This window comes from Electrona antarctica (assembly GCF_951216825.1).
Source record: "Electrona antarctica genome assembly, chromosome: 7".
Taxonomy (NCBI): domain Eukaryota; kingdom Metazoa; phylum Chordata; class Actinopteri; order Myctophiformes; family Myctophidae; genus Electrona; species Electrona antarctica.
In genome coordinates, this window is record NC_136812.1 from 43,573,754 (window position 1) to 43,600,486 (window position 26,733).

Below are 26,733 nucleotides of genomic sequence, written 5' to 3' on the forward strand. Positions count from 1 at the left end.
ATCATACCATGATTTGCTGACTCATAATGCATTAATGGTCAAACCCATCCTTAACATTCAAGCAGATTTATTTGTCACATGCTCATAAGAGCCATGCTCTGCCAGACTGACCTAATATAGCAAGTTAACATGTAATGTGTGCAAATAAAGCACTAATCCGTATATTGATTGATTAGAACTGTTTGAGTGTGGATCATTTTAATATGATTAGTGCTAAAAATTTTGCACTAATTACCAGGCTCTGTCATACCGTATAGAATCTGTCATAAAAGTTCTTGTCTACGGGACAAACTAACATTGAAGATTATGTTTTGGATTGGTGAATGTCACAAGCTAAACTAATTTAGAGTATATTGATGGTTTTGCCATCAATGATGAACATTACATTCTCACAGACAGTTAGTTGGATGTCCTTCAAGTTGTGCCTGAAACTAAATCGACCCCTCCTGTTATAAACCAAGCTTAACATTTGGACGTGATCCCATGCACGATCAATTAGACTGCTCTCAATGTAAATAACCGCTCCTTTTCTCCAAGGCAGGGTGCGTCAGCGGCGTCCCATCTTTCTCTCACCTGTCCTTTTTCCCCTAGGTCTGCCTGACTGTCTTTGTCCATGTCTCATGTTTCTTGCATTATGTAATCTTAGCGATTAATTCATACTAATCTCTTTTTCTTCCCTTGCACCCCTTTCATTCTCTCTTCCAACGCTTAAAATAGAAGTGGAGCAAAAAGGTAAATAACAGACACGATCTAAACCCTAGCTCCTTGTTTTTGTGGCATCTGGTTGTAAACCTTATATCTTCCCATAGTGGCCCCCGACAAAAAAATCACATAGTATAATACAGTATCTCCCAGTATACCCCTATTGTAATGTTAATGGATAACGTAATGCTACATGGGGAATGAGACGGGGCGTAAAAATAAAACACATTCTAAAGATGATACACCCACATACAGTAAGCAGCCTAAGATGTAAGTGGGGGCGTACAGGCTGCAGTCCATGGGGACTTTCTATCGCCATAACCCCCTGGATGCTTTTGCTTGTCAGCAGAATGCCATACACACCGCCTGGCTTCCCAGTCTTCCATAGCATGCCATGGTAACTGTGTTTCTGGGGGGCTTTTTTCTCCTCCCAAGCTATCGCTTTCTACACTCTCGTTTCCTCTCAGCCCCGTCCGCCTCTTCTCTTCTCTATCTCGCCCCACCCTGTTATTCTTTCTTGACCACTTTCTGCTCCTCTCTCTGACGACTCTTAGATCTCTGTGCGCCTCAGAGAAGCTCCCCCCCCTCCCCCCCCTCCCCCCCGACCCCTACCGCCACCCACCCCACGCCCCCACTGAGACTGAGTTGTTTCAAAATGTGACATTTGCACCACTCGATACTGACAAGCCTCTCAGGTACATAACACAGTAAGGAGAGGTGGCGTAACTGAGAGAAACCTCTAAGCAGCACAACCTGCCCCCGTGCAACACTCTGCCAGACTCCGATGACTCCTGCTCTCTCGTAGCCTCTCCCATCCTGTCGACGAGTGACTTTAGCTTGCTGCTTTTTTTTGTTTACAGGACAAAATTGTTTTGAGTTTTTATTTTAATCTTAATTTATTTGGTCCCTCCCTTTAATTTCTGTTCTACTCCCAACAGTTAATGTCTATGCAGCGAGGCTCGTGTTCGTTTCAGACTATCTATATATTCTGCTTAACAACTTTCCTATTTCCTTTTGTTCTTCCTATATGCACACAAACCAAACTCCCCACTAGTGCTCGTGAACATTGGCCATAGCTGTTAGTCATCTTTCGGCCGCTCTTACGGGTGCCTGTACCCACAATCCCCTACTCTTCCTGGACAACCCGTAAAACAAATGAAGACACTAGAGATTACACTGAGTTTCATTATTGTTCCAAGTTGTTTTGCTGCCACTGTGTTAACCTGTGTGTGTTTCTTATGTCTACTCTTCTCCCATCACTAGTTTTTGTTTGTCCTGGGACTCTGAAAGCTGTTGGAGACCCTTCCTTTCTCTTTGAAGCGGAGCAGCAAGCCGGCGCCTGGTGCAAAGACCCGCTGCAGGCCGGCGAGAAAATCTACTTCATGCCCTGGACTCCTTACAGGACAGACACTCTCATTGAGTACTCCTCCCTGGACGACTTCCAAAACGCGCGGCAAACCATAACCTACAAACTGCCCCACCGCGTGGACGGCACGGGCTTCGTGGTGTACGACGGCGCCGTGTTTTTCAACAAGGAGCGTACGCGCAACATCGTCAAGTTTGACCTGCGGACTCGAATCAAGAGCGGCGAGGCCATCATCAACAACGCCAACTACCACGACACGTCGCCCTACAAGTGGGGAGGCAAGACGGACATCGACCTGGCGGTGGACGAGAACGGCCTGTGGGTGATCTACGCCACGGAGCAGAACAACGGCATGGTGGTGATCAGCCAGCTCAACCCGTACACGCTGCGCTTCGAGGCCACGTGGGACACCACCTACGACAAGCGCTCGGCCTCCAACGCCTTCATGGTCTGTGGAGTACTGTACGTCGTCCGCTCCACGTACGAAGACAACGAGAGCGAGGTCAGCAAGAGCCTGATCGATTACGTGTACAACACCAAGCAGAACCGCGGGGAGTACGTGGATATCCACTTTCCCAACCAGTACCAGTACATCGCGGCTGTGGATTACAACCCGCGAGATAACCAGCTGTATGTGTGGAATAATTTTTACATCCTGAGATACAATCTGGAGTTCGGCCCGCCAGATCCAGGACATGGTAAGCATACCCCACCCATCCATCCCTTACCCACTTGCACCTCCCACTTTCTCTGCACACGCAATAATGGGAAATTGCATTTTTTATTTTTTTTTATTTTTTCTTCTTTTGAGTGATTTTAGTCCTATTAAGTGCGCCTTACCTACTCCTTTATTCCCACATCTGTGTGTCATGTGTCACGGCTGACTGATTTTTAATTTAGAATCTATAATATGTGCTAGATATGTTACGGAAGCTTTGGAGTGTAGGAGGAGGAAAGCATCTCACGGGGCGAAGTGAGCGGAGCCTTGGCAGTAAACAACACCTCAAAGCCAGTTAGCTATCATAAGGGATCAGCGTCTGGGGGATTTGGGTAGGTTTTACCGAGCGGGGCGTTCCCCGAGTCCCCCGTGCCGAGGCCCATGGGAGCCCTGCGAGCGCATCCTGCATGCCGACCCGAGAGAAAGGCGTTAAGACAGAGAGAAGGCAGGTGGATAACGTAGCCTCGCCGCTGGAGCTATACAGTACGTGCCCAAACAGGTACAAAGGCTGGCCTGGGGCAAGGATACGTCATTCCCCTCGGTGATGGTGCTGAACTGCCAAATCCCCCATCGGCTGTTAAATAAACATTTCATACTCTTGAGGGGTGGAGTGTGAGGAGTCAAGGCCCCGCCTGAGCGAGAGAGAGAGGAGGAGAGGAGGGTTAGAAGAGAAGGCTAAGCAAAACACCAGGGAGAAGAGGGATCAATCATGCCGGGTCACGTCGGCTACGCATGTTTTTTAATTTAACTGTCAAGAGCCAAGACGAGACTTGGGCGCCCAGACGTGCGATAGTCTTTAGATTTGAGAATACAGTATAATAACTGTAATTATACTAATCCCCTTCTCACCCGCAGTCCTAAGTCAGTGTAATGCACGCCGGCGTTAGTGAAGAGCTACAGAGGTCACGGAACCTTCGCGGCAGATTATCCCACGGCTCAATATTTATTAATGTATTTGCTTTGCCCACTTTGGTATTGATAGTCCTGGGCGGCTGCTAAATTGGGTTCAGCCAACAGTGTCACTCTACTTACAGTGAGCTTTTAGTGTAACAAAAGTGTGAACTTTGCAAGCAGACCTCATTGGCAATTAGTATGCAGAGCAGGGTGCGCCAAACGCAAGTACAGTGATCAAGGGGAGCAAGTTGAAAAATGCCCTTATTTATATGCCCAGATGTAACACATTTGAGGTTTTTTTCCCTCCCAACAATAACAAAGCTACTGCTAGGTTTATGATTAAATATCTGTTGTATTACATGAAAATGGAAGTTTTTGCAGTGAAGCTGTGTGTGTGTGTGTGTGTGTGTGTGTGTGTGTGTGTGTGTGTGTGTGTGTGTGTGTGTGTGTGTGTGTGTGTGTGTGTGTGTGTGTGTGTGTGTGTGTGTGTGTGTGTGTGTGTGTGTGTGTCAGACAATTATCTAATCATTAGCAGACACTCAACACAGAGTTTATAATAAGTTGTAAAATAAATTAGGTCTGTTTCACTTTCACCAAAAACATTTCCAGTGTGCAAACAGCTTGCCAAGCCAGGCGCAGACTCCTGCAGTCTGTGTTGAGCACAGCTGGTGTGAATTTCTGAGAAAGGTTGCACACCGGCTGGCAGCACGCTCAATCGATCTATTCACCTGTTGAATGCACATTGATTACTTATACCGAAAATACTTTGAAAGGGTTCTCTCTGAAATGAGACCATATGTTGTGTGTCTGAGAGACACTCCCCAATTGTTGTCTCCACTGACAGTCAATACTCTAGAAAGGAAAGCCTATTGTCTACTTAACCACTTAATACCATTTCATGGTAAGACGACTAGTGAAAATAGCACACCACACGTTGCATTGTGGTGCATTGTGAGCTTGAAGATCTGCTATTTCCGCGATCCTAACCTACTATAGAATGAACAACACTATGTCAGTCCATCAGTATCCATTATGTCTTCTCAGTGGGCTGAACTTCTACACAGGAATTGACCATTGGCAGATGCAGGGAGAGGAAGACGATTCTTCACTTCTCCTAAATGTTGTTAGCATTTTCACGATGGGGTCTGTAGTCGCAGCCCCATAGCCAGAATCGAGAGCACTGCCGTGGGTTAACTGGGGACAGGGAGGAACTCCTTGGTCAGCACACTCTATAGTATAGGATTATAAAAAAATGATCGAACAGTGGGTGGAAATGCGGTCATTGACAAGCTTTTTAAAGTTGTGAAATGTTTTATACGTTTTTTTTTGGGGGGGGGGGACCTTTGCCCAAAAATAGGGATGCCAGGTTGAACGTGTTTACGTATATTGTGCCGTGTGTATCCCTCTTATTTGTTGCCATGTCGGCTATATTGCGAAGACTGTACGCTAACGTCTGAACTGCGTGAGGATGCAGCTCGCTCAACTTGACAAATGAGTCATGGAGCTGGCCCTGCGCCTGACTAATGTGTGTTGAGTTGCAGTCGATGAGGGCACGGGAGAATGGTCCAAGATGATCATCAGGATGTCAATACTGTTGTCCTCCCACACGGCTGATGTTGACATATAAATGATGGCACTTTTTTTCCCTTGGCTGTCACTAAAAGCTCTCCCACATATCCTGATGGCATGCTCAGTTCAGAGCGGCTCACATTCACTTCACAGACGTAAAGCCAGCAGACTGTTTCCTGGTGGCAGTGTAGGATTGACGTCTAAATGTGTAATTGCTGTTTTGTACAGTCTTAAAGAGAATATGTACATAATAACAATGCTTATGCCTTAATCGTGCGTCATATCCCTTCACATCACATGTATATGCACGGTTCACATGCAAGCTCCACACACACGCACGCGCACACGCACGCACGCACACACGCGCGCGCGCACGCACACATCACACCCACCGGTGCCACCTCACCCACACAGGATTAAACAGGCTTCAACAGGAATCTGGGTACGTAGTTCTGAAGAGTTATTAAGATGTTTATGAATCCAGTAAGCATCCTCTCTCCTACAGAGCCTGGTCCCGTTAATATTGCATAATTACTTACCGTGTAAAATTGTGCTCTTTTTTTTGTTGTTGTTTTTTTTTTCTCTGTACAATCTGCAAGCTTCCAGCTGCAAGGTCAGAGAACTGATGCTCCCAACTAGACTCACTTTTAATGATTACAACATTAGAGTAAGCCTTCAACAAGCCTAGCCCACAGCCTGTTATGAGCTACAAACGATGGGAGTGCAGGAGGCCAGACACAGATAACCAAAAAAACAAATACTCTTTTAACCCTGCTTGTAGATTAATGATGGCTTTATCAGACTGCTAGTTTTTTTTCCCACAACATGAGTTTTCAGGCTATACGCTGGAAGATAGGGACTGACTCTGTTGTCCTTGAGCGGACGGGGCGGTCACTGCCTTGTTGTTGGGTGGACTGGGGCGGTCACTGCCTTGTTGTTGGGTGGACTGGGGCGGTCACAGCGTTGTTGTTGGGTGGACTGGGGCGGTCACTGCGTTGTTGTTGGGTGGACTGGGGCGGTCACTGCCTTGTTGTTGGGTGGACTGGGGCGGTCACTGCCTTGTTGTTGGGTGGACTGGGGCGGTCACTGTGTTGTTGTTGGGTGGACTGGGGCGGTCACTGCGTTGTTGTTGGGTGGACTGGGGCGGTCACTGCCTTGTTGTTGGGTGGACTGGGGCGGTCACTGCCTTGTTGTTGGGTGGACTGGGGCGGTCACTGCCTTGTTGTTGGGTGGACAGGGGCGGTCACTGCCTTGTTGTTGGGTGGACTGGGGCGGTCACTGCCTTGTTGTTGGGTGGACTGGGGCGGTCACTGCCTTGTTGTTGGGTGGACTGGGGCGGTCACTGCCTTGTTGTTGGGTGGACTGGGGCGGTCACTGCGTTGTTGTTGGGTGGACTGGGGCGGTCACAGCGTTGTTTTTGGTTGGACTGGGGCGGTCACTGCCTTGTTGTTGGGTGGACTGGGGCGGTCACAGCGTTGTTGTTGGGTGGACTGGGGCGGTCACTACGTTGTTGTTGGGTGGACTGGGGCGGTCACTGCCTTGTTGTTGGGTGGACTGGGGCGGTCACAGCGTTGTTGTTGGGTGGACTGGGGCGGTCACAGCGTTGTTGTTGGGTGGACTGGGGCGGTCACTACGTTGTTGTTGGGTGGACTGGGGCGGTCACTGCGTTGTTGTTGGGTGGACTGGGGCGGTCACTACGTTGTTGTTGGGTGGACTGGGGCGGTCACTGCGTTGTTGTTGGGTGGACTGGGGCGGTCACTGCGTTGTTGTTGGGTGGACTGGGGCGGTCACTGCCTTGTTGTTGGGTGGACTGGGGCGGTCACTGCCTTGTTGTTGGGTGGACTGGGGCGGTCACTGCCTTGTTGTTGGGTGGACTGGGGCGGTCACTGCCTTGTTGTTGGGTGGACAGGGGCGGTCACTGAGTTGTTGTTGGGTGGACAGGGGCGGTCACTGCCTTGTTGTTGGGTGGACTGGGGCAGTCACTGCCTTGTTGTTGGGTGGACTGGGGCGGTCACTGCCTTGTTGTTGGGTGGACAGGGGCGGTCACTGCCTTGTTGTTGGGTGGACAGGGGCGGTCACTGAGTTGTTGTTGGGTGGACAGGGGCGGTCACTGCCTTGTTGTTGGGTGGACAGGGGCGGTCACTGCCTTGTTGTTGGGTGGACAGGGGCGGTCACTGAGTTGTTGTTGGGTGGACAGGGGCGGTCACTGCCTTGTTGTTGGGTGGACTGGGGCGGTCACTGCCTTGTTGTTGGGTGGACTGGGGCGGTCACTGTGTTGTTGTTGGGTGGACTGGGGCGGTCACTGCCTTGTTGTTGGGTGGACTGGGGCGGTCACTGCGTTGTTGTTGGGTGGACTGGGGCGGTCACTGCCTTGTTGTTGGGTGGACTGGGGCGGTCACTGTGTTGTTGTTGGGTGGACTGGGGCGGTCACTGCCTTGTTGTTGGGTGGACTGGGGCGGTCACTGCGTTGTTGTTGGGTGGACTGGGGCGGTCACTGCCTTGTTGTTGGGTGGACTGGGGCGGTCACTGCGTTGTTGTTGGGTGGACTGGGGCGGTCACTGCGTTGTTGTTGGGTGGACTGGGGCGGTCACTGCCTTGTTGTTGGGTGGACTGGGGCGGTCACTGCGTTGTTGTTGGGTGGACTGGGGCGGTCACTGCGTTGTTGTTGGGTGGTGCCCCGTATGGGAGGAGCCATGATGGGTGGGGGCCCGGGGGGGTCGGTGGGGGCCCGGGGGGGGGGGTAGGGGGTTCCCCGCAGGAAGGAGCTGACAGTGCTAAGTGGCCAGTATTTGCAGAGCGCATGTGGCTGGCAGCATCATGTAGGACCACACGATAACTGTTTTGGCTGTGATGGCCAGTCACAAGGTAGTACACACAGCATTAAGAATTAATTCAAATGCCATTCTCTCTCTCTGACCGCGCACACACACACACACACACACACACACACACACACACACACACACACACACACACACACACACACACACACACACACACACACACACACACACTCACAGAGAGAGAGAGAGAGAGCATGGAGTGCATCGTTCGTTCACTATCTCGGTGACGACTCTCGTCACATGCTTTGCCTTGTCCTGGAAGTGGAACGTAATCAGATAGAAGTGACGTCAGACACTTGGGTTCTTGTCAAGTCCAATAATGTTGCTCAATGTTGAGACAGCATCAGCTCCTGTTATGGGGGAGGGTGTGGGGTCGCGTCCAACAAGCAGTTCCAAGCCGAAAGTGGAAGTTAATTGGGTCACTACTATGTCCCTCTCCTGGCATACTGTAACCAATAAGCTTTTTCCCTGTCGCAGAATGCCATACTGCCAACTACTCTGTGGCTTTGCGCCTGTTTTCTGTCCCATATAAGGGCTCGTAAAGAGACATATTCCTCTGTCGCATGATCTCCTAAGTGAGATGATTAAATTGATTTAAATGAGATGTTCCGCATGAAAAACTCATTATGCGTTTGTTGCGGGCCGTTTACTCATGCCAAGTGGCGGCACGTGGGCCTCAAATCACAGCGTAAGCATCTAACAAGGTAACGTTTCTAGACGGTAAAATGCACAGGCAAGGCCCATCCACCAGCCTCAATGGGACAGGTGAGCTTGGGAAACCTTGGTATTCGTCCCCCGTCGCAGCACACGATTGTTGTGAATCGCTCCCACATGAACGCTTCCGGCGCTGCAGTATCCGCCCACTGGAGTCGACAACCACCTCCTTAACCCATTCAGGCCTGACGTCGAAATTAAAAAAAAAAGTTTTCTAAATCATGACAATTTTCGGAAAGATTTGAGGCACATTTTAACGATTTTTCAAAAATAGCAGACCTACAAGTTCATAGCGCGCCACTCGGTGGCGCGCTATGAGCTTGTAGATCTGCTATTTTTCAATAGCTAAATTATAACAATGTTTAAAACACCAAAAGGGGTTCCCGCCCCAAAATGGGTTAATGGTTAATGTGGTTAAACGCTAACGTGACATGGATGCGTTCCAGGTCTCAATGGATTAATTGTTGTAGATGTCAATACATTTGCATGCAATTTCAATCTGTTGCCGCCGCACACCTCAAATTACACATTTGCAAGTGGGGGCTTGTGCGACGGGAGAGAATAACCCAATTTGTTTGAAATTATAAGGCACGCCGAGCTGACACGATACGCCAATTATATCTTCCCAGTCTCTGCGTGTGGTCAGGACGGCGCCCTGCGTTATGTTGGAAGTGCCGGTGTTGATGCGCCGACGCTCTCGGGCTGGTGCAGAATGATGCTCATGAGCTGTGCACGTTAACAAAGTCCCCCGGCAGAACGCACTCCTTCCCATGGCGTCGGGCGCGTTCGCAGCTTCTCCGTAACATCGTCATGATTCCTTTGATCTGTGCTTCTGCAGCACTGGCGTATAGCTCGGCTCATTGGGAATTAAAAATGTGTGCATGGCTACAATTACAGAGAGATGAGAAGAGCGTAGACAATGAACAGAGAGAGATACGGCCCCTATATATCCCTATATGAGGCTCAGAGGGTTTGATTCCCCTTCATAAATATGCATGACGCGTGTCCTTGAAATGCCAAATGATGGTTGCAAGATGCCATGCTTAAAAGCACTGTCATATGTTCTTACAGTAAACTCCCTCCGTGGGACGTATTACACATGAGCAACACGGCCCTTCACAGGCGGCCATGGCGAGGGCCTTTATGAGCCCAGACAACCAAGACGGAGACAATGTTAAAAAAACTGCCAAGTTGTTGGTTTGCGCCCCAAGTGAACCCGGTGTCGTGAAAGAGAGTGGAATATCGATGTGGACAATAGCTACTGCTTCTTTTGCTTTTGTTCTCCTGTCCCATTGTGCTCTCTGCTTTTTCTCAATGTCTCGATCCGTCTCATTCACTCACTCTCACTCTCTCTCTCTCACTCACTCACTCTCTCTCTCACTCACTCACTCACTCACTCTCTCTCTCTCATTCACTCTCTCTCTCTCATTCACTCTCTCTCATTCACTCTCTCTCTCTCTCTCTCTCTCTCTCTCTCTCTCTCTCTCTCTCTCTCTCTCTCTCAGTCTGCTCCCACCTTGTCTCTCTGTGTTTACATCTCTCCGTCTCCATCTAACCCCCGTCTGTCTTCACTCTCTCTTCTGTCTTTCCTCTGGAGGAACGACAGAAGAAGAGAGGGGGGGGGGGGGCCTCCTCTCTCAGGGTTATCGTTTCCCTGAGCCTCTCCGTTCCTTGTGGTCCACCTCCTACATGTCCCCCTACGCGATGAGCTGTACCGTCCATCTGTCAACAGAGAGAGAGTGTGTGTGTGTGTGTGTGTGTGTGTGTGCGCGTGCGTGCGTGTGCGCGTGCGTGCGCTGGCCTGCCCTCCGCAAAGCAAAACACTGAGCCCGTCCATCCCAGCCTTCTCTCTCTCTGTCTCTCTCCCTCATTTCTCCTGCCAGCACTGCCGTTTCTCCCAGGCGCGTCTCTCCCCGGCATCGGCAATAAAGGGATTAATTACCTTGCCAATCTGTGCTGATAATAGGAGCGACATGCTAATTCAATGACGGATCTTTCCTCCCTATCCCGGCGCGGCGGCGGCGGCTTTCTCCTCACTGCTGTCGGGTTATCTCGCCAATCCGTCGCTTCGTAACTCCACTCACCGTTCCTTCAAAGTAGCCTCCTCTTTCTTTTTTTATCATGTTTTTAACCCATTTTGGGTGGGAACCCCTTTTGGTGTTTTAAAGCATTATGTTATGCTTTAGCTATTGAAAAATAGCAGATCTACAATTTCATAGCGCGCCACCGAGTGGCGCGCTACAAGCTTGTAGGTCTGCTATTTTTGAAAAGTCGTGAAAATGTGGTGCAAATCTTTGAATATATATTCTTTCAGAGCCAAAGTTTTTAACTCAAATCTTTGCTTCTGGGGGGTTCCTGGAACAACATATTTTCAGATGGGGGTCGGCGGCCAATTACATATAATCTTGGGGGTCCTTGACATGAAAATGTTTGAGAACCACTGACATAGAAACATAGGTTTTTCAGAAAACTGTCAGGATTTAGAAGACATTTTTTGAATCGTTCCCAGGTCAAAATGGCTTAAATAAGCGATATGCCGTCGCTGTTCTTCGACCGTCGTATTATCTCACCGGGCCACATTCTCTGTTACAGTATCGTTCTCCGGTACAGTACCAGGGGGGTTGAATTGAACTGTAACACGTTCTCTGTTTCAGTACCAGGGGGTTTGAGTTGAACTGTAGCAATAAAGGCTGAGGTGGAAATGTAAATCCCGGGGCACAGATTTACAGCCCGGCCTCGCCTCACCTCTGATGTTCCATTGTAATGTGCAGTAAGACGTAACGTTACTCCCACGTCGGGCGGTAATGAAGGAGATCGCGCTTCGCGGCGGGAGAGCGAGAGGGCCGTCAGGGGTCAACCCGCTCAACCACTGAAGTGCGATCTCATGTTTTAGCGTTTAGCCTCGCCCGGAGGAAGGCTGCACGTCGGCGGGCACGGCGGGCCAATTATTGTCCGAGACGACGAGTATAAGACCATTTCATCCCCCGGTCGGTCCCTGCGAAGGAAAAGCACGTCGGAGAGAGAAGGCGATCTTCCACGTCGGCGTTCCTGGCCAGCTGCTGGCTGGCGACTCCTCTTACAGTCTGAAGTCAACACTGTGGAGGCACAGGGGGGGATAGGCTGGGGGGGATAGGCTGGGTGCAATGCTGTGCTGCTTAGGGTTATGTTTCAGAATGTCACCGGGAGTTGTTTTACATAAGAGAGACAGAGTAGGGGCGGTTGTGTGTGTGTGTGTGTATGGATGTGCGCGTGCATGCTTGTGTGTGTGTGTGTGTGTGTGTGTGGGGGGGGGGGGGGTGATTATGTTCGGGCTGAGCTGAATTTCCACGGGGATCTGCAGTCTCTTGTTTGATTACAGTCTGACTGTGAAACAAGGCGTATTCAAAGAATTATTACTCAGACATCACAATGGTCCCCCAACAGTCGCTGACACATGCCTTTGAGGAGGTTTATTTCCACAGTGCACACTGTGTGTGTGTGTGTGTGTGTGTGTGTGTGTGTGTGTGTGTGTGTGTGTGTGTGTGTGTGTGTGTGTGTGTGTGTGTGTGTGTGTGTGTGTGTGTGTGTGTGTGTGTGCGAATATGTACACCGTCGTATGATGGTGTCTCACATCAATAATGGTTCATAATGTGACTCGTTGTGACGGGGGACACCGGCCTACGAAGTATTAATCATACTTTTGTGTGTGTTGTGTGGGTGCGTGCGTGCGTGTGGGTGCGTGCGTGCGTGTGCATGTGTGCGTGCGTGTGTGTGTGCGTGCGCTTGTGTGTGAAAGCCCTCTGAAATAGAAGCCCCTGGTGTGTATGGCATCAAACGTAGCTCCGTTCAGCATGCTGTGAGTTCATGCTTGATATGTGAGGCACGTACTGAGACTGTACAGAGAAAACTGCCCGAAAAAATGCAGGCTCCAGTCTGGCAGCTGCTATGTCTGTCTCTATACGTAGAATAGGGCATTTATGGTATGCACCCATGTCTTAATGAGTGTGAATGCGAGTTCATGGATCTGCGCATTGTGCATTATTGGATGTAATTATGTGCAGGCACCTTCGTTCCTTCATCTGCTGCGTGCGTGCGTGCGTGCGTGCGTGCGTGCGTGCGTGCGTGCGTGGGTGCGTGCGTGCGAGCGAGCGTGCGTACGTACGTGCGTGTGTCAGTGCGCGCACGCATGTCAGTGAGAGAGAGAGAGAACACGAGAGAGAACACGAGGGAGAACCCTAAATAACATAATTATAGCATACTGTAAGTAAACTACACATTAGGTTTTTGCTCCCTGAGTCGCGGACATGAACACAAGCACACAAGTGCATACCTCATGGGAAATAATTGTAATGTTTACTGCTTTACAGCTGATATACAAACAACATTGTAATGCATTCCATCCTACAAACAAAGCATTGGGAGAGAGACATGGCAATCCAATTTTCCTCGTGAATTATTGTTATTAGTATGGACTCATATAAAAATGCATTGCCAAAACGATAAGCCCCTATATCACGGTTAAGCAAGGCCATGTTTTCCACCATGAACTTGTCACAGGAATAGCGGCTTGGCAGTTGTGTGAATGCTTGTAGAAAAGTGTTGTACATGTTCTGGTGGTGACACACTGACGATTGCCATCATTCTTGCTGTACTTTCTCACAGCTTCAACGCCTCATTTCAGTGAAACCCCAACGCCGCCCTGAAAGACCCTCTACAAGCAGATGGCCTTTTCCTTTTCCTTTTTCCTCCACTCGCTTTACTTGGCCCCTGCACAAAGAACCAAGCGTGGCCCCTTTTTGATGGAAGAAATAGGCTTTTAATTGTTTAACCCATTTAGACCTGAGGATGAGTCTTCTAAATCCTGACCGTTTTCTGAAAAGCCCATGTTTTCTATGTCAGTGGTTCTCATCAAACATTTTCAAGTCAAGGACCCCACAAATTATATGTAAATGCCTCTGGGGGCCGTTCCAGGGACCCCCAGAGGCAAAGATGAGTTAAAAACGTTCGCTCTGAAAGAATATATATTCAAAGATTTGCGCCACATTTTCACGATTTTTCAAAAATAGCAGATCTACAAGCTCATAGCGCGGCACTCGGTGCCGCGCTATGAGCTTGTAGATCTGCTATTTTTCAATAGCTAAAGTATAACACAATGTTTAAAACACCAAATGGGGTTCCCGCCCAAAATGGGTTAAGCTGCCATTGACTTGTTAACTTATTACTCATCCCATTAGGACGCCATGACCCCCTGAGAGCCATATTTAACAGCACGGCGTCTTCGGTGCCATGTTTGATACGTTGCTAGGTAACAGCTGCAGCAGCTATACTGTAAAGCTGACTTGGAAGTTGTTGTTATTTTGTAAAAATAATTCTACTGATTAAAACCACAAGGCCTATTATATATCGGTCCCATGTGGATTCAGACTATAAGAAAACTTCTCTGTAACCCGCGTTCTATTTCAGGTAAATTAAATGGCAGTCCTATTTGGATTGCTAATTAACACTGTTGTCAAATATATTGCCCAAGGGGAATGAGACAAACCATTACGGTACTTATTAGCCTGAAACTTGCAGGTGTGGATGGAGAGGCAGAATTCTCTGCTGCCGTTATAAGCATTATGAATATTCTGTCTATGGTTTTATGGCAATTTATCACTAGGACTTCCACAGATGGTACAAATAGCTGCTCTAACATTACTGTAGCAGCTGACCAGAAGTCGAGAACGTGCAATTTGTTATCGTTGTCAAATTGAAACCTTCCTTTTTTTTTATTGCTGCTGCTGTTGCAAGAAGCACATCGGGCTTCAAACAAGCAAGCAAAGAAACGAACATCAACGTCGTCAGGTCCCTTTTTTGCATTTCCATGAGATAGCCTGTGACAGATGACGGGGAGAGGAGAAGTGACGGGCCAGATTAACTAATGCTTCATACCTTTTGGGAAATTAGCTGAAACGACAAAATATGTGTTCCCTCGACACACGCAAGATAAACAGTGCCTGATAACATGTATGAAGCATCGCCCTGGTGGACGACCGTGCGCTGCCTATCCTAAGTGGGGCCATTAAGCTTAATATAAAAGACACACGTGCTGTCACTTTTCATCTGTTACACTGATGGCGGCCGAGGAAAGTCTCACGTCAGGGCTGTGTGTGTGTGCGCGCGCGTGTGCGTGCGTGCGTGCGTGCGTGCGTGCGTGCGTGCGTGCGTGCGTGCGTGCGTGCGTGCGTGCGTGCGTGCGTGCGTGCGTGCGTGCGTGCGTGCGTGCGTGCGTGCGTGCGTGCGTGCGTGCGTGCGTGTGTGTGTGTGTGTGTGTAAATGGTGCATTTATATAGCGCCTTTATCCAAGGCGCTTTACATAGATTGTGCATTACATTCACCCATTCACACACCGATGGCAGCGGAAACCATGCAAGGTACCAACTAGCACATCGGGAGCAATTTGGGGTTCAGTGTCTTGCTCAAGGACACTTCGACAGTAACTCTGGGGGAGCCCGGGTTCGAACTGGCAACCTTGCGGGTACCATCCAGGCACTCTACCCCTGAGCCACCGTGTGTGTGTGTGTGTGTGTGTGTGTGTGCATGTGTGTGTGTGTGTGTGTGTGTGGTTACACGCGCCTGTATGTGCACACGCGGGCTCGCATGCATGCAAAGTGCCGACAACACTTGACGGTTCCGTTAACTCCTCGTGGATGCCCTCTCCACTCCTCTCCTCCTCTCAGGCCCCGTCGCTCCCGTCTCCCTCATTGTCTATCGTAAGTCTCTCAGACCTTTAGCCCTGGTGGTAATAGCAAAGCCACTGAGATATATTTAAGTGGGAAAATGTGTGGGAGTCGAGTCGCACCAAAAGGGTTATGAATAAGGCCGTTCCCGACTATCGGCAGTACTTTGGAGGATATCTCTCTCTCCTCACGCTCACACTCCATGACAGCTAATTGAAGCTTCCCCTTGGGCTGAGCGCTAGACGGACATGTTAATCGAGGATCCTGTCCTGGTTTCACCATGTAGCCCCGACAGTGGCTTAGCCTTACCCTTCTCCTGTCACAATCAAAGTACAATTTTACAGGGGGGGAGGGAGGGAGGGAGGGTGTTCGGGGGGGTAACAGACAGAAGTTAGCCGAAAAGAGAATGGACAAAAAAAAATAGCCAAATCTACATTTCTGTGTATAGTGGGAGGTACTGAAAATGCTGCCACAGCATTATAGGGGCGATCAATAGCAACCCCCCCACCCCCCTCCCACAGTGCCTACCCATCTACCTATCCACTTAAAGCCAGAGCTGCAAAGCAGGGGACTGTCAGAGAGTAGCAGTGTCCCATTTTAATACCTGTGGATTAATTCCCCGCCTGCTTTCATTGGATTAAATCGGTCCAAGCTACAGCATGGAGGTAATGAGATTACTGCGTCGCTGGCTGGGATTACTGACCGAAGCAGGCGGTACACATGAATAGCACTGGTCAGGGAGGTTGCATTGTTTATGGAGGCGTCCCGCTGGGAATGACTTTGCGCATAGTCTACATTAATAAGCCCTTCTTCCGTCATAAGCGGAAGAGGATTAGTTTTCACCATAAACATGTAATGAAACTCGCCAACAGGATTATTTGATCCTTTCTACTTGTATTGCATTTCATTAGACTCATGTCTAATGAGGCCCCTTAACATACAGTAGAGCCGCATCCAGTGACTGTGCATATGGAGAGGAATAATGTTGTATTATTAGCTGCATCAGTGCAGCTTGGCTCGGTCTCCCCGCTATACAGACGTCGTCTCAGCAAATTCAATTCAATCCCCTTTCAGCTAAAAGCCATCCAGTGGGCCACTGGGCCACGTCGACTGGGATTCAGCTAAACTGGATCCCTCTCTGGTGGAAAGAGCTGCAGTAGCATAATGTTAGCCTAACACTAGTTCAATTACCGACACTGGCTCCATGCTGACAATCAGGAAGGAATGCAGAAGGGTTGAAAGTAACGTGTTGTAACATGTAATCGAACTAATCGATTTAATCCATTACACATGATAAATGTAATTAGTCGGGGGAGGGGGGTAATGTTTAGTATTTTTATTTTTGTAAAATATCCAAAAATCTTACATCTTGCAATGTGTTGCAATGCGCCACTTGACTTCATGAGCTTGTAGATAGACTATTTTTGCACAATAACAAAGTATAAAATAATAGGGTTTAATCAGAAATGAATAAAATAAGCGAGACTAATTGAGACTAATCATCGATTTAGTCCTTCAAGTGGCAGCGTTTCAAGATTATTCTATTGTGACTGACTTATTCCATTCATTGAATATAAGTTGTAGCCCAGAAACAAAAGAAAGACTGAATGAACACTAAACGAAAGCTGCGTAAAAAGAAGGGAAAACTAAAGTAAAGAAGGACATTTTTAAATGGAGGAAATGGGAACCAGTGAAAGAAAAGAAAAGGTATACCATTGCATGTTGAAAGGGAACATGTGGTCGGGCCCCTCAGTGAGACGTCTCAAGCAGCTCCGTGTCGAGGGCTGCGGACATGATCCAGTTGTTAGCGGACATGCTAAAGGAATGCGCTTGGATTACAGCAAATGCCTTCTTCTTGATTTATTAGCTGTGCTCCCAAGCCCCCTTATCTTAAATCATTGTGTCCAGCAGCGATACATTTTCATTTAATTTGGAGTCCGGATTCCCCAACTCCCCACCCACGGAGACGAGGATTCATTATCATCATCATCATCATCATCATCTTTCATACTTTGTAAATGAGGAAACTTATCTGGGCTGCCCCGCAACAATTTCCTGAAAGTTTTCTGGAACTGTGCCAAGCACACCCCTCCCTTCCACCCCCCTGTCTAAATTTACACACTCAAAACTGACACGCGTTCATTTCTTCCCGACTCCGTGCTGTGATGGGCCCTTTGCACGGCCCTGGGACGTGGCAAAGTTTTCACAACGGCTATTGTCAATGTTCTATTGTTGTTTTCACCTTTTGTGGCGTTGCGGATCATTGCTTATGAGCAAACCAGGCCTGTAGCAATGGAGGGGTATTTTAGGATGCCATGAGGAGAGTTGCCTCAGGGGGGGAAGAGAGAGTGAGATAGTGAATTGAAACAGACGTTTTTCATGGCCACCTAAATGCTGGTGTTGAAAGGACAGAAAGCACAGGTTGTCTGTCAGCCACCATGACAGGCGAGGCCATGCAGCAGAGAACCCCTGCGTGCGTGCGTGCGTGCGTGCGTGCGCGCGCGTGCGTGTGTGTGTGTGGAGGGGGGGGGGGCGGGGGTGTCGGGACAGGAGAAGGGTAAAAGGGAGTTGCAGAGATAGAGGGTTATCTTCAGCTCGGTGTCAAAACGGGCAGTCAGCTACAGTATGCACACTTTCATGTCACCTTCAATAGCTGTGTCTGGATTTGTGTTTCCTGTGCGTTTGTTGTATATGTGGGGTACATACTTGCGCGCGGTCGTTGATTCATTCGTTCGTTCGTGTGTGTGTGTGTGTGTGTGTGTGTGTGTGTGTGTGTGTGTGTGTGACGTGTGTGTGTGCGCGCACATCGGTGTGCACACATGCACGCAGCCCGTTCAGGTGGGAGTGACCCAAGTCATCTCCACCGGTCAATAGAGCCTGATTTGCCACAGGTAGTTTCCAGCTGGTCAAGGCGATATAGATATGCCTCACGTCCACAGCGGCCCGGTACGTAGCACGGTGCTGCTGATAGCTTGCAGGGTGCGTGGAGAGACTGTCGGGGGGGGTCAACTCTTGCCATCTCTAGCCAGGCACCACCATTATCCAATAGGAGGCAATAGATACGGTCGCTATGGCGCCTGGTGTTGTCGACTGCCTGTTCTGTTCCTCTCTGCGTTCCCACCCGGAAGACCGGAGCTGTCGTCCTCCGATCAGCCTTCCAACGCAGTCTGACTGTCTCTGTGTCTCTCTCTGTTTCTCTCTCTCTCTCTCTCTCTAACTCTCTTTAACTCTCTCTCTCTCTGAGAGTCGTCTCGGCAGTGGTTTGCAGCGGCAGTACACAATTGAAGCAGAGCCACAGCACCACTTCACATTCTCTGCATGCTCGACAGTCGGCCTAATGGGGGAAATCAGAGTGCTCAAATGCGATTAGATTCAGTACACACATTGCATTATAATCATACTTCCTTTTATTGATATAGCTTATCCCTTTGAAATTCCCCAGACAAAATGCTCTCAGTCTCTCGCCGCAGTCGGGAGACGCGGGAGACTGATTCGGGCATCAGAAATAGTTTGGTTTATCAACGTCTCATCGATTAAAAAAAACCCCTCATATTTGACTTTTGTGAAATGTAATTACGGTGCCAGTCACACTGGTGTGGTGTTGTTGCATGGCATGACAAATGTCCTCGTCGTTTCTCCTCACAGTGGCTCATGTTAAATGTAAGGACTGTGCTTGTTTTTCTCTGCCTTCCCCTGAAATGTATTGTTTTTTTGCCCCGGGCGTTGCATGAGTTACAGCACACCTGCTTTATCAGCGTGTGGGTAGCAGGGGGGGGGGGGAAACAACGGCAAAATGAATGTTCAGCCACCAATGCTACACAGTCATACAGGCTTTGTGTTTCTCCAGTGAAATTTAATCAGCCGTACCACAAAAATCTCCCAGGCAAAAAATAACTGCCGACCAGGAGGATATTACTGTAATTATTGTCTTACACTCGCCACAGACGAGAAATGCCTCGAATAAGTCATAGTCCGTGGGAAGGCAAACATACTTGTTGCTCAAAGCTCTCTCGGTGGCCATTTTGCCCCATGGCGTATGTGAATGTATGCGGTTTTTAGAGCCCTGGGGCTGTTAATGAAGAAGGCCCTCAGACTTAAACATACTTCACGTTTTATACACAATTTAATGTGTATGTTTTATTCAGAAGCCAAGCCATACAGTTCCATGAACATACATAAATGGGTATTGAGAGGCCCCAGCGGAATTACAACCCATAACTTAAGGGGATTCCATGAGGTGTTTCTCTACCTATCGTTTTAACACATTCTGGGCGGGAACCCCTTTTGGTGTTAGCATTATGTTATGCTTTAGCTATTGAAAAATAGCAGATCTACAAGCTCATAGCGCGCCACCGAGTGGCGCGCTACGAGCTTGTAGGTCTGCTATTTTTTGAAAAATCGAGAACAGATTTTAGAATCTGATCTCAGGTCAAAATGGGTTAAAGGCAGCCAAACTTAAATGTTCTCTACCCTTCATCTCTCCTCGCAGCGCCCCCGTTCTCAGAAGCCACCATGGCCCCGCAGCCCCTGAAAACAACAACCACCGCCAGCAGGACGACCACGGTGCGCCGGGGTAACTTCAACACCACCACCACAACAGGGCCTCGGGACGGAGGCCGGGGAGGGCCCAGGCCGCCTCCCGTGGTGCTGCAGACGACTGCCCCTCCATCCCTGGAGTCCTTCCCGTTACCGGAACGCTTCTGCGAGGCTTGCGAGAGGAGGGACATCTTATGGCCCCAGACCCAGAGGGGCATGCTGGTAGAGCGGCCCTGCCCCAAGGGAACCCGAGGTAAACAAGAAGCTCTCCTCTCACCTTTATGGAGGTGTGGTGCCTCCACTGCTGTTTTCAATTCGACCCCAATTATCCAGGGAGAATACTGTATCTGTACTGTACTGTATCTGATGCATGTGATGTTGTTGCATATAACAATTCTCCTCTCTTCAGTTCTCTTCTCTTCTCTTCTCTTCTCTTCTCTTCTCTTCTCTTCTCTTCTCTTCTCTTCTCTTCTCTTCTCTTCTCTTCTCTTCTCTTCTCTTCTCTTCTCTTCTCTTCTCTTCTCTTCTCTACCACTTAAGCCCTGTTTCTTACTTTGTTGTGTGTTATTGTGTGACAAAATTAGCTGATCTTCAAGCTCACAAAGCATTGTAGTTTAGTTATTTTATTAAATTAATCTACAATCTCAGAGCGTGTCACTTATAGGTCAGCTATTTTCTCTATTTTCCAAAAGAAAAGAAAAGAAATGATAATACATGTTTTTTTGCCTAGAGTATAATGACATGGCTAAAATACATACACAAGCAGTGGTGTAAAGTAGCTAAGTACATTTACTTAAGTTAAGTACTGTACTTGAGGTACTTTTACTTTACTGGAGTATTTCCAAATGTCAGTACTTCTACTCCACTACATCTTAAAAGCAAATATTGTACTTTTACTCCACTACAAGTGGAGCTTTAGTTACTAGTTTATTTGTAGGTTTGGATTATTATTGCAAAACATACATTAACCACTTCAGCCCTATATACATTTAACTAATTAGTACATAAAACTTGAAATGAGACATTAGTGCTTTAAACGTTTGGTACTTTATCTACATTTTAATACCAATACTTTTGTACTTTTACTCAAGTAAATTTTTTATTCCGGACTTTTACTTGTAACGGAGTATTTCTATATTGAGGTATTGATACTATTACTCGAGTACAAAATGTGAGCACTTTTTTCCACCACTGTACGCACGGTTGAAAGAGCTCAAAAAATCATTGAAGATTCAGTGAAGAATTTACTGTGTGAATCCAGGGCCAAAATCATGATTTAGCAATCGGTAACGGTTGTGTTCGCAGAGAAGCAGGCTCAGCTGTTTCTATATCGGAGGCTGTGTGTGAAATCGTGTTTTCGCTCGGGGTTCGTCAGACATGAGGCTAATTGGAACGGAAGAGAATTGTTGCCATGACTTCATTTCTTTGGAAGTCACGCGCAAACGAGGTGTTAGAAAGAGATTAAGGAAACTCCTTGCCACAGGTGCGCAGAAGGAAAAAGATGTGACTTTGCAAGCGTTGAGGTGGCGCCACATATTCCCTGTTTGTCTTGTGGCATAGTTAACCCATTTTGAGCGGGAACCGCTTTTGGTGGTTACATACATTATGTTATAATTTTAGCTATTGAAAAATAGCAGATCTACAAGCTCATAGCGCGCCACCGAGTGGCGCGCTATGAACTTGTAGGTCTGCTATTTTTGAAAAATCGTTAAAATGTGCCTCAAATCTTTCCGAAAATTGTCGTGATTTAGAAAACTTATTTTTTTAAATGTCGACGTCAGGCCTGAATGAGTTAATGATGATGATGCACCAGACGCAGTCAGACCACAGCACGGTTGAAAGGATTAGCGTTGTCACGTATGGTGCAGTAGGTCTGTTTTGTCAGCACATGCAAACGTGCATGCACAGCGCACACTCTGAGACGCACGCACGCACACACACACACACACTTACACTTTGTTAGTTTTGTGTCTTGTGTTGCTCATTATACCACTTGAACCCCGTACGTTGTCGAGCGGAGTACCTCGGGGCTGTTTTCACTCCACATTACAGAGTGAAAATAGCTGAAAACCTTTGCTGGAAATCTACAAGCTTACAATGCGTCGTGTTAAGCTTGTAGATCCGCTATTTTCTGCAAAGGCTTTCCTCAGAATATGGACGCTGGTGTTTTAAGTGGATGTAGTAGACGTTCCCTGATGTGTTTTGTAATGCTTCGTGAGTACACCTGTCTTGACTGTGTTGTTTTTCGCTGACAGGCACAGCCTCCTATTTGTGTGTCCTGTCCACTGGGACCTGGCATCCGAAGGGCCCCGATCTCAGCAACTGCACGTCCCACTGGGTCAACCAAGTCGCCCAGAAGGTTTGTACCCGTCGCTCCCGCCTGCCTGTGTTGCTGTTAGCCGCCGTCTAATAAGAGCGGTCTATCTCCTGGAAGCGTAGCACGCGGCGGGGGTCGTACCAACCTTGTAGATACAGCTTGAGATGAAGGGAGATACAGATGTATCGCAGGACTGTCTAGAGCTTCTGGCTGTGCAAAAAGCACTTTTGTAGCTTATTGTAAAATATAAACGCCTCATTTTCTCATCTGCCACCCTGTCAACTTCATGCTGTAAATAAAGAAGATAAGAATGCCCCGCACTGCTTATTTGGCTGTATCTCTATTACTTATTCCATTTTACGGTTACAACTAACCATTATTTCATTAGCAATTATTCTATCGATTACACTGTCAATTAATTACATAATCAAGAAGATTAAATCGATCAAATCAATTAGTGCGATTAACCTTCGCACCACTGCTCCTGTTATGGTCTGAGCACACATTTACACTGTCATCTCACCTGCCTGGCAGATTCGCAGTGGTGAGAACGCTGCCAACCTGGCCAACGAGCTGGCCAAGCACACCAAAGGCCCCATCTTCGCCGGGGACGTCAGCTCGTCTGTGCGTCTCATGGAACAGCTGGTGGACATCCTGGACGCACAGCTGCAGGAACTCCGGCCCAGCGAGAAGGACTCTGCCGGACGCAGCTTCAACAAGGTATACAAGTCTCATTGTCTTGTCTCTGTCTTTTTGCTCTCTCACTCTCTCTCTGTTCCCCTGAAATGAACCCTGAAGTGTCCCCTGCCCTCCCACAGAAGGTCTTCCTCTTCATCATCTAGGCTGCACCTTATTAAGATGATTACTACTGGCATTTTTCTAACTGATTTCGCTCCCGGTCGGCCAGCTGGATCTTAGTTGAGGTTATTGGACGTTTGCAGATGTGTTCATGCTTTTAAGTAAGCCAAGCACAAGAGGGAATATAACGAATAATAATATAACTACATTATTAAATGTTTCGTATTTTTGTTCCTGGCGTGAAGTCTGCCCGTGTCTCCTTTTCTCCTCAAAGTCGAGAAGGGGGTCAGAGGCCACGAGACGGACACAGAAGCAAAAAACAGAAAAGTCACTTACTTTTATTTCAGACTCTGACATGCAGCGAGAGATCTGTATTCATGGCAGTATTTGTACATTTCGAGGTAATTGCCATAATTTGCCCCTGCCAAGGTTAATAGTTCTGTGATGTGTCGAGAGGCACGGAAGAGAAAAATGCAGCATGTCAGTGAAACAGCGCCAGTGTGCTTTTGTTCTTCTACCTCAAGGTAGGCTCGCCAGCAGCACTGGAGGCGTACGGAGCGAACAGTGATTGGCACAGTCGAGCCAGCCAGCCAGTCAGTCACAGTCATAACACAACTCTGGAAAAAGCTTTATGCTCAAGCTTGTGAATTTGCTAATTGTTTGTCTCCACTGTTTCATCTTTTCTTTCCCCTTTTTCTAACGAAAAGCTTCAAAAACGAGAAAGGACATGCAGGGCATACATGAAGGTATTGGAGCTACGCTTCTGAAACTGTTCCACCGTGCTTGCTGCCCTACCCACCTTCATACCCTCTGCTATATATATTTATATATGCCCCCCTCCTCCTGCCCAAAGCTCAGCAGCATGTACCCTCTATGCTCTGTCTCGGATCCTGTGCTGTCCTTTTCTTTATCTGTTTTTTCTTAACCCATTCAGGTCTGACGTCGAAATTTAAAAAAAATAAAGTTTTCTAAATCATGACAATTTTCGGAAAGATTTGAGGCACATTTTAACGTTTTTTCAAAAATAGCAGACCTACAAGTTCATAGCGCGCCACTCGGTGGCGCGCTATGAGCTTGTAGATCTGCTATTTTTCAATAGCTAAATTATAACATAATGTTTAAAACGCTAACGCTAACGTGACATGGATGCGTTCCAGGTATCAATGGATTAAGTAATGGCCTTCTACGAACCACAGTTGTACCCGAAGTGCTTTCTAAGTCGAAGAGAGTCATCTGCAATTACCGATGTGGCTTCCTTTCATGAAAGTATATGTGTGTTTTTGGTTTAGTCCTTTTCTCTGTTTGTGGTTACAGCGGTGGTTTTATTTGTTTTTAGTTCATTTCCTATCCCCCCCATCTTGTTTTTCCTCCAATTTCATGTTCAAGACTGTACGCGTCTGAATTCACAGCGCATAGACTAAACACCAAACATGATTACATTGAGCTCATTATTCATTGGCTGTGCTTTTCTGTTCCAAGACTATGTTGCTGTTGTTGTTGTTGTTGTTGTTGTAGGTGCTGGGGATCTGCCATGAATATAAAGATACACTAAACTGAAAAACCCTCTTGAATACTAGGGTCTCATGCAGTCCCACTTCCCTTTTGATTGAGTGAAACCGTCGTCTCTCTCCACGGACCGCTGGCTGACCTTTCAACCACATGTGAAATCAAACCCGCAGCGCTTGCTTTTCACGAGGACACTGGTTTTCATTTATGTTTAATAAATCAAGAGTCATAAATCTCTAGTTCTACCTGGTTAATAGGGTGAGTCGGGGTCAAGCCGTTGGCTCTCTCTCTGTTCTCTCTCTGTTCTGGCCCTTCCTCCCTCTAATGCGTCCTATGCTATCAGGCCCAGGCTTGCAAGGATTCTGGCCGTAGATCCCTCGGCCATTAGGGAGCTCTGTGTCCTCCACCTGCCACCAATGTCACCCCCCCCCCCCCATCACCATCCTGATCTCTCCGCTGGGAGGGTATTAAAATGGTTCAGCTAATTAGCCCGTAGACGGCCCGTGTGCTCATAAAAGACGAGAAAAGAAAGAGCAAAAAATGTCTTTTTTCCAATCCCCCCCCCCAAAATGTCACATCAGTTTTTTCGTATCGTTTTTGTTTGCAGTGTCATCGGCATTAAATGTTGTTTGTGGATCTCTGGTGGAAGGTGGTGTTTGGTGGGAGCAGGGGTGGGTGTGTGGGGGGTGTGTGGGGTAGGGGGCGGAGCAGGGGTTGGGTGTGTGGGGGGTGCGTGGGGTAGGGGGGCGGCGGGTCGATGCAGATCTCTGGTGGAAGGTGGTGTTTGGTGGGAGCAGGGGTGGGTGTGGGGGGGTGCGTGGGGTAGGGGGCGGCGGTGGGAGCAGGGGGGGGTGTGTGGGGGGTGCGTGGGGTAGGGGGCGGCGGGTCGATGCAGATGACAGTATTTATACGACTAATGACAGTATGAGAGGGGGGAGCTGGAACGAATGGCGATCGTTGAGTCAGCGGTATCTGACATCCGCCAAATTTGATGCAACTACGCATTAGCCCTGCCGACCACCACCGCCCTCCATTCCTCTCCACCACCCTCCACCACTTCCCCCCCTGCCGTCCCCCTGACATTGATTACTCTATTAGACACATTGATTTGATTATTTCCTGAGGAAATACCAGCGATGTCTGGGCCCTGTCCCCATTTTATCCACTTGCTGCTGGTGAGCCGGCGAACTTGGGCTCGGAGAGAAAATGTCTGCATGAGCGAGGAGACCAGAGGAGATCAGATTCGATAATCGTGCATTTTCCCGTGCTCTCCTAAATGGGATTGGAAACATTTATACCCTCCTGTCTGGTCGTTTTCTGCTCCTGTTAGCAGTGTGGCCCCTTCAGTTAAAGAGATTGTCCTGTAACTGGAAACGCTCAGTGGCAATACCCCTTGACCCCCAGATGTCTGCACTGATGACGTGTCCTTGGGCAAGACACTGAATCCCTCCCAACTCCAGGGGTGCTGACCTCCCCGTGGAGGGGATGAAGGGAATAGGTTTAATCTTGGTCATCACTATTGAGCATCAAAACTGGCTACATTACGTACGTACAGTATTATATAGCCATTGGAATATCAAAAAGTGTGCTTGTTTACCATGTACAAACAAATCAGTGCAGTCATTCTGTGCCCTGTGCCCTGCCGTCATACACCAGCAGACCATATCCATGAAGTTTGCTTTGTCACAGTGGCGGATTTCGACAAACCTTTTACTTTTTTTTTTCTTAGGGGACCAAGCATGAAGTGCGTAGGCGCCCTATTGTCTCCGTTTGTTTTGCTATTATTGGTATGGTAGAGGGTAATGGCAAAAGGCGTACAAATGGCTTACAGTTGGAGGCCATCGATATTGTCCTTTTCTTTTTGCTGAGGTTTGCGTGATCTGCGCAAAAGGACAGTTAACCCATTTTGGGCGGGAACCCCTTTTGGTGTTTTAAACATTGTTATAATTTAGCTATTGAAAAATAGCAGATCTACAAGCTCATAGCACGCCACCAAGTGGCGCGCTACGAGCTTGTAGGTCTGCTATTTTTGAAAAATCGTGAAAATATTTATTTCAGAAAACTGGAGGATT

The 26,733-nt window shown here is 48.1% G+C and overlaps 1 protein-coding gene across 1 annotated transcript in view; it reads left to right on the forward strand.

The window, feature by feature from the left end:
- The window catches only part of adgrl2a (adhesion G protein-coupled receptor L2a), a 161,977-nt gene that overhangs the window by 104,794 nt on the left and 30,450 nt on the right, over positions 1 to 26,733 (forward strand). Inside the window, 4 exon segments of the mRNA XM_079506221.1 lie at positions 1,966 to 2,766; positions 19,994 to 20,293; positions 22,296 to 22,399; positions 22,892 to 23,077. Of these exon segments, the coding sequence (XP_079362347.1) occupies positions 1,966 to 2,766; positions 19,994 to 20,293; positions 22,296 to 22,399; positions 22,892 to 23,077 (1,391 nt within the window).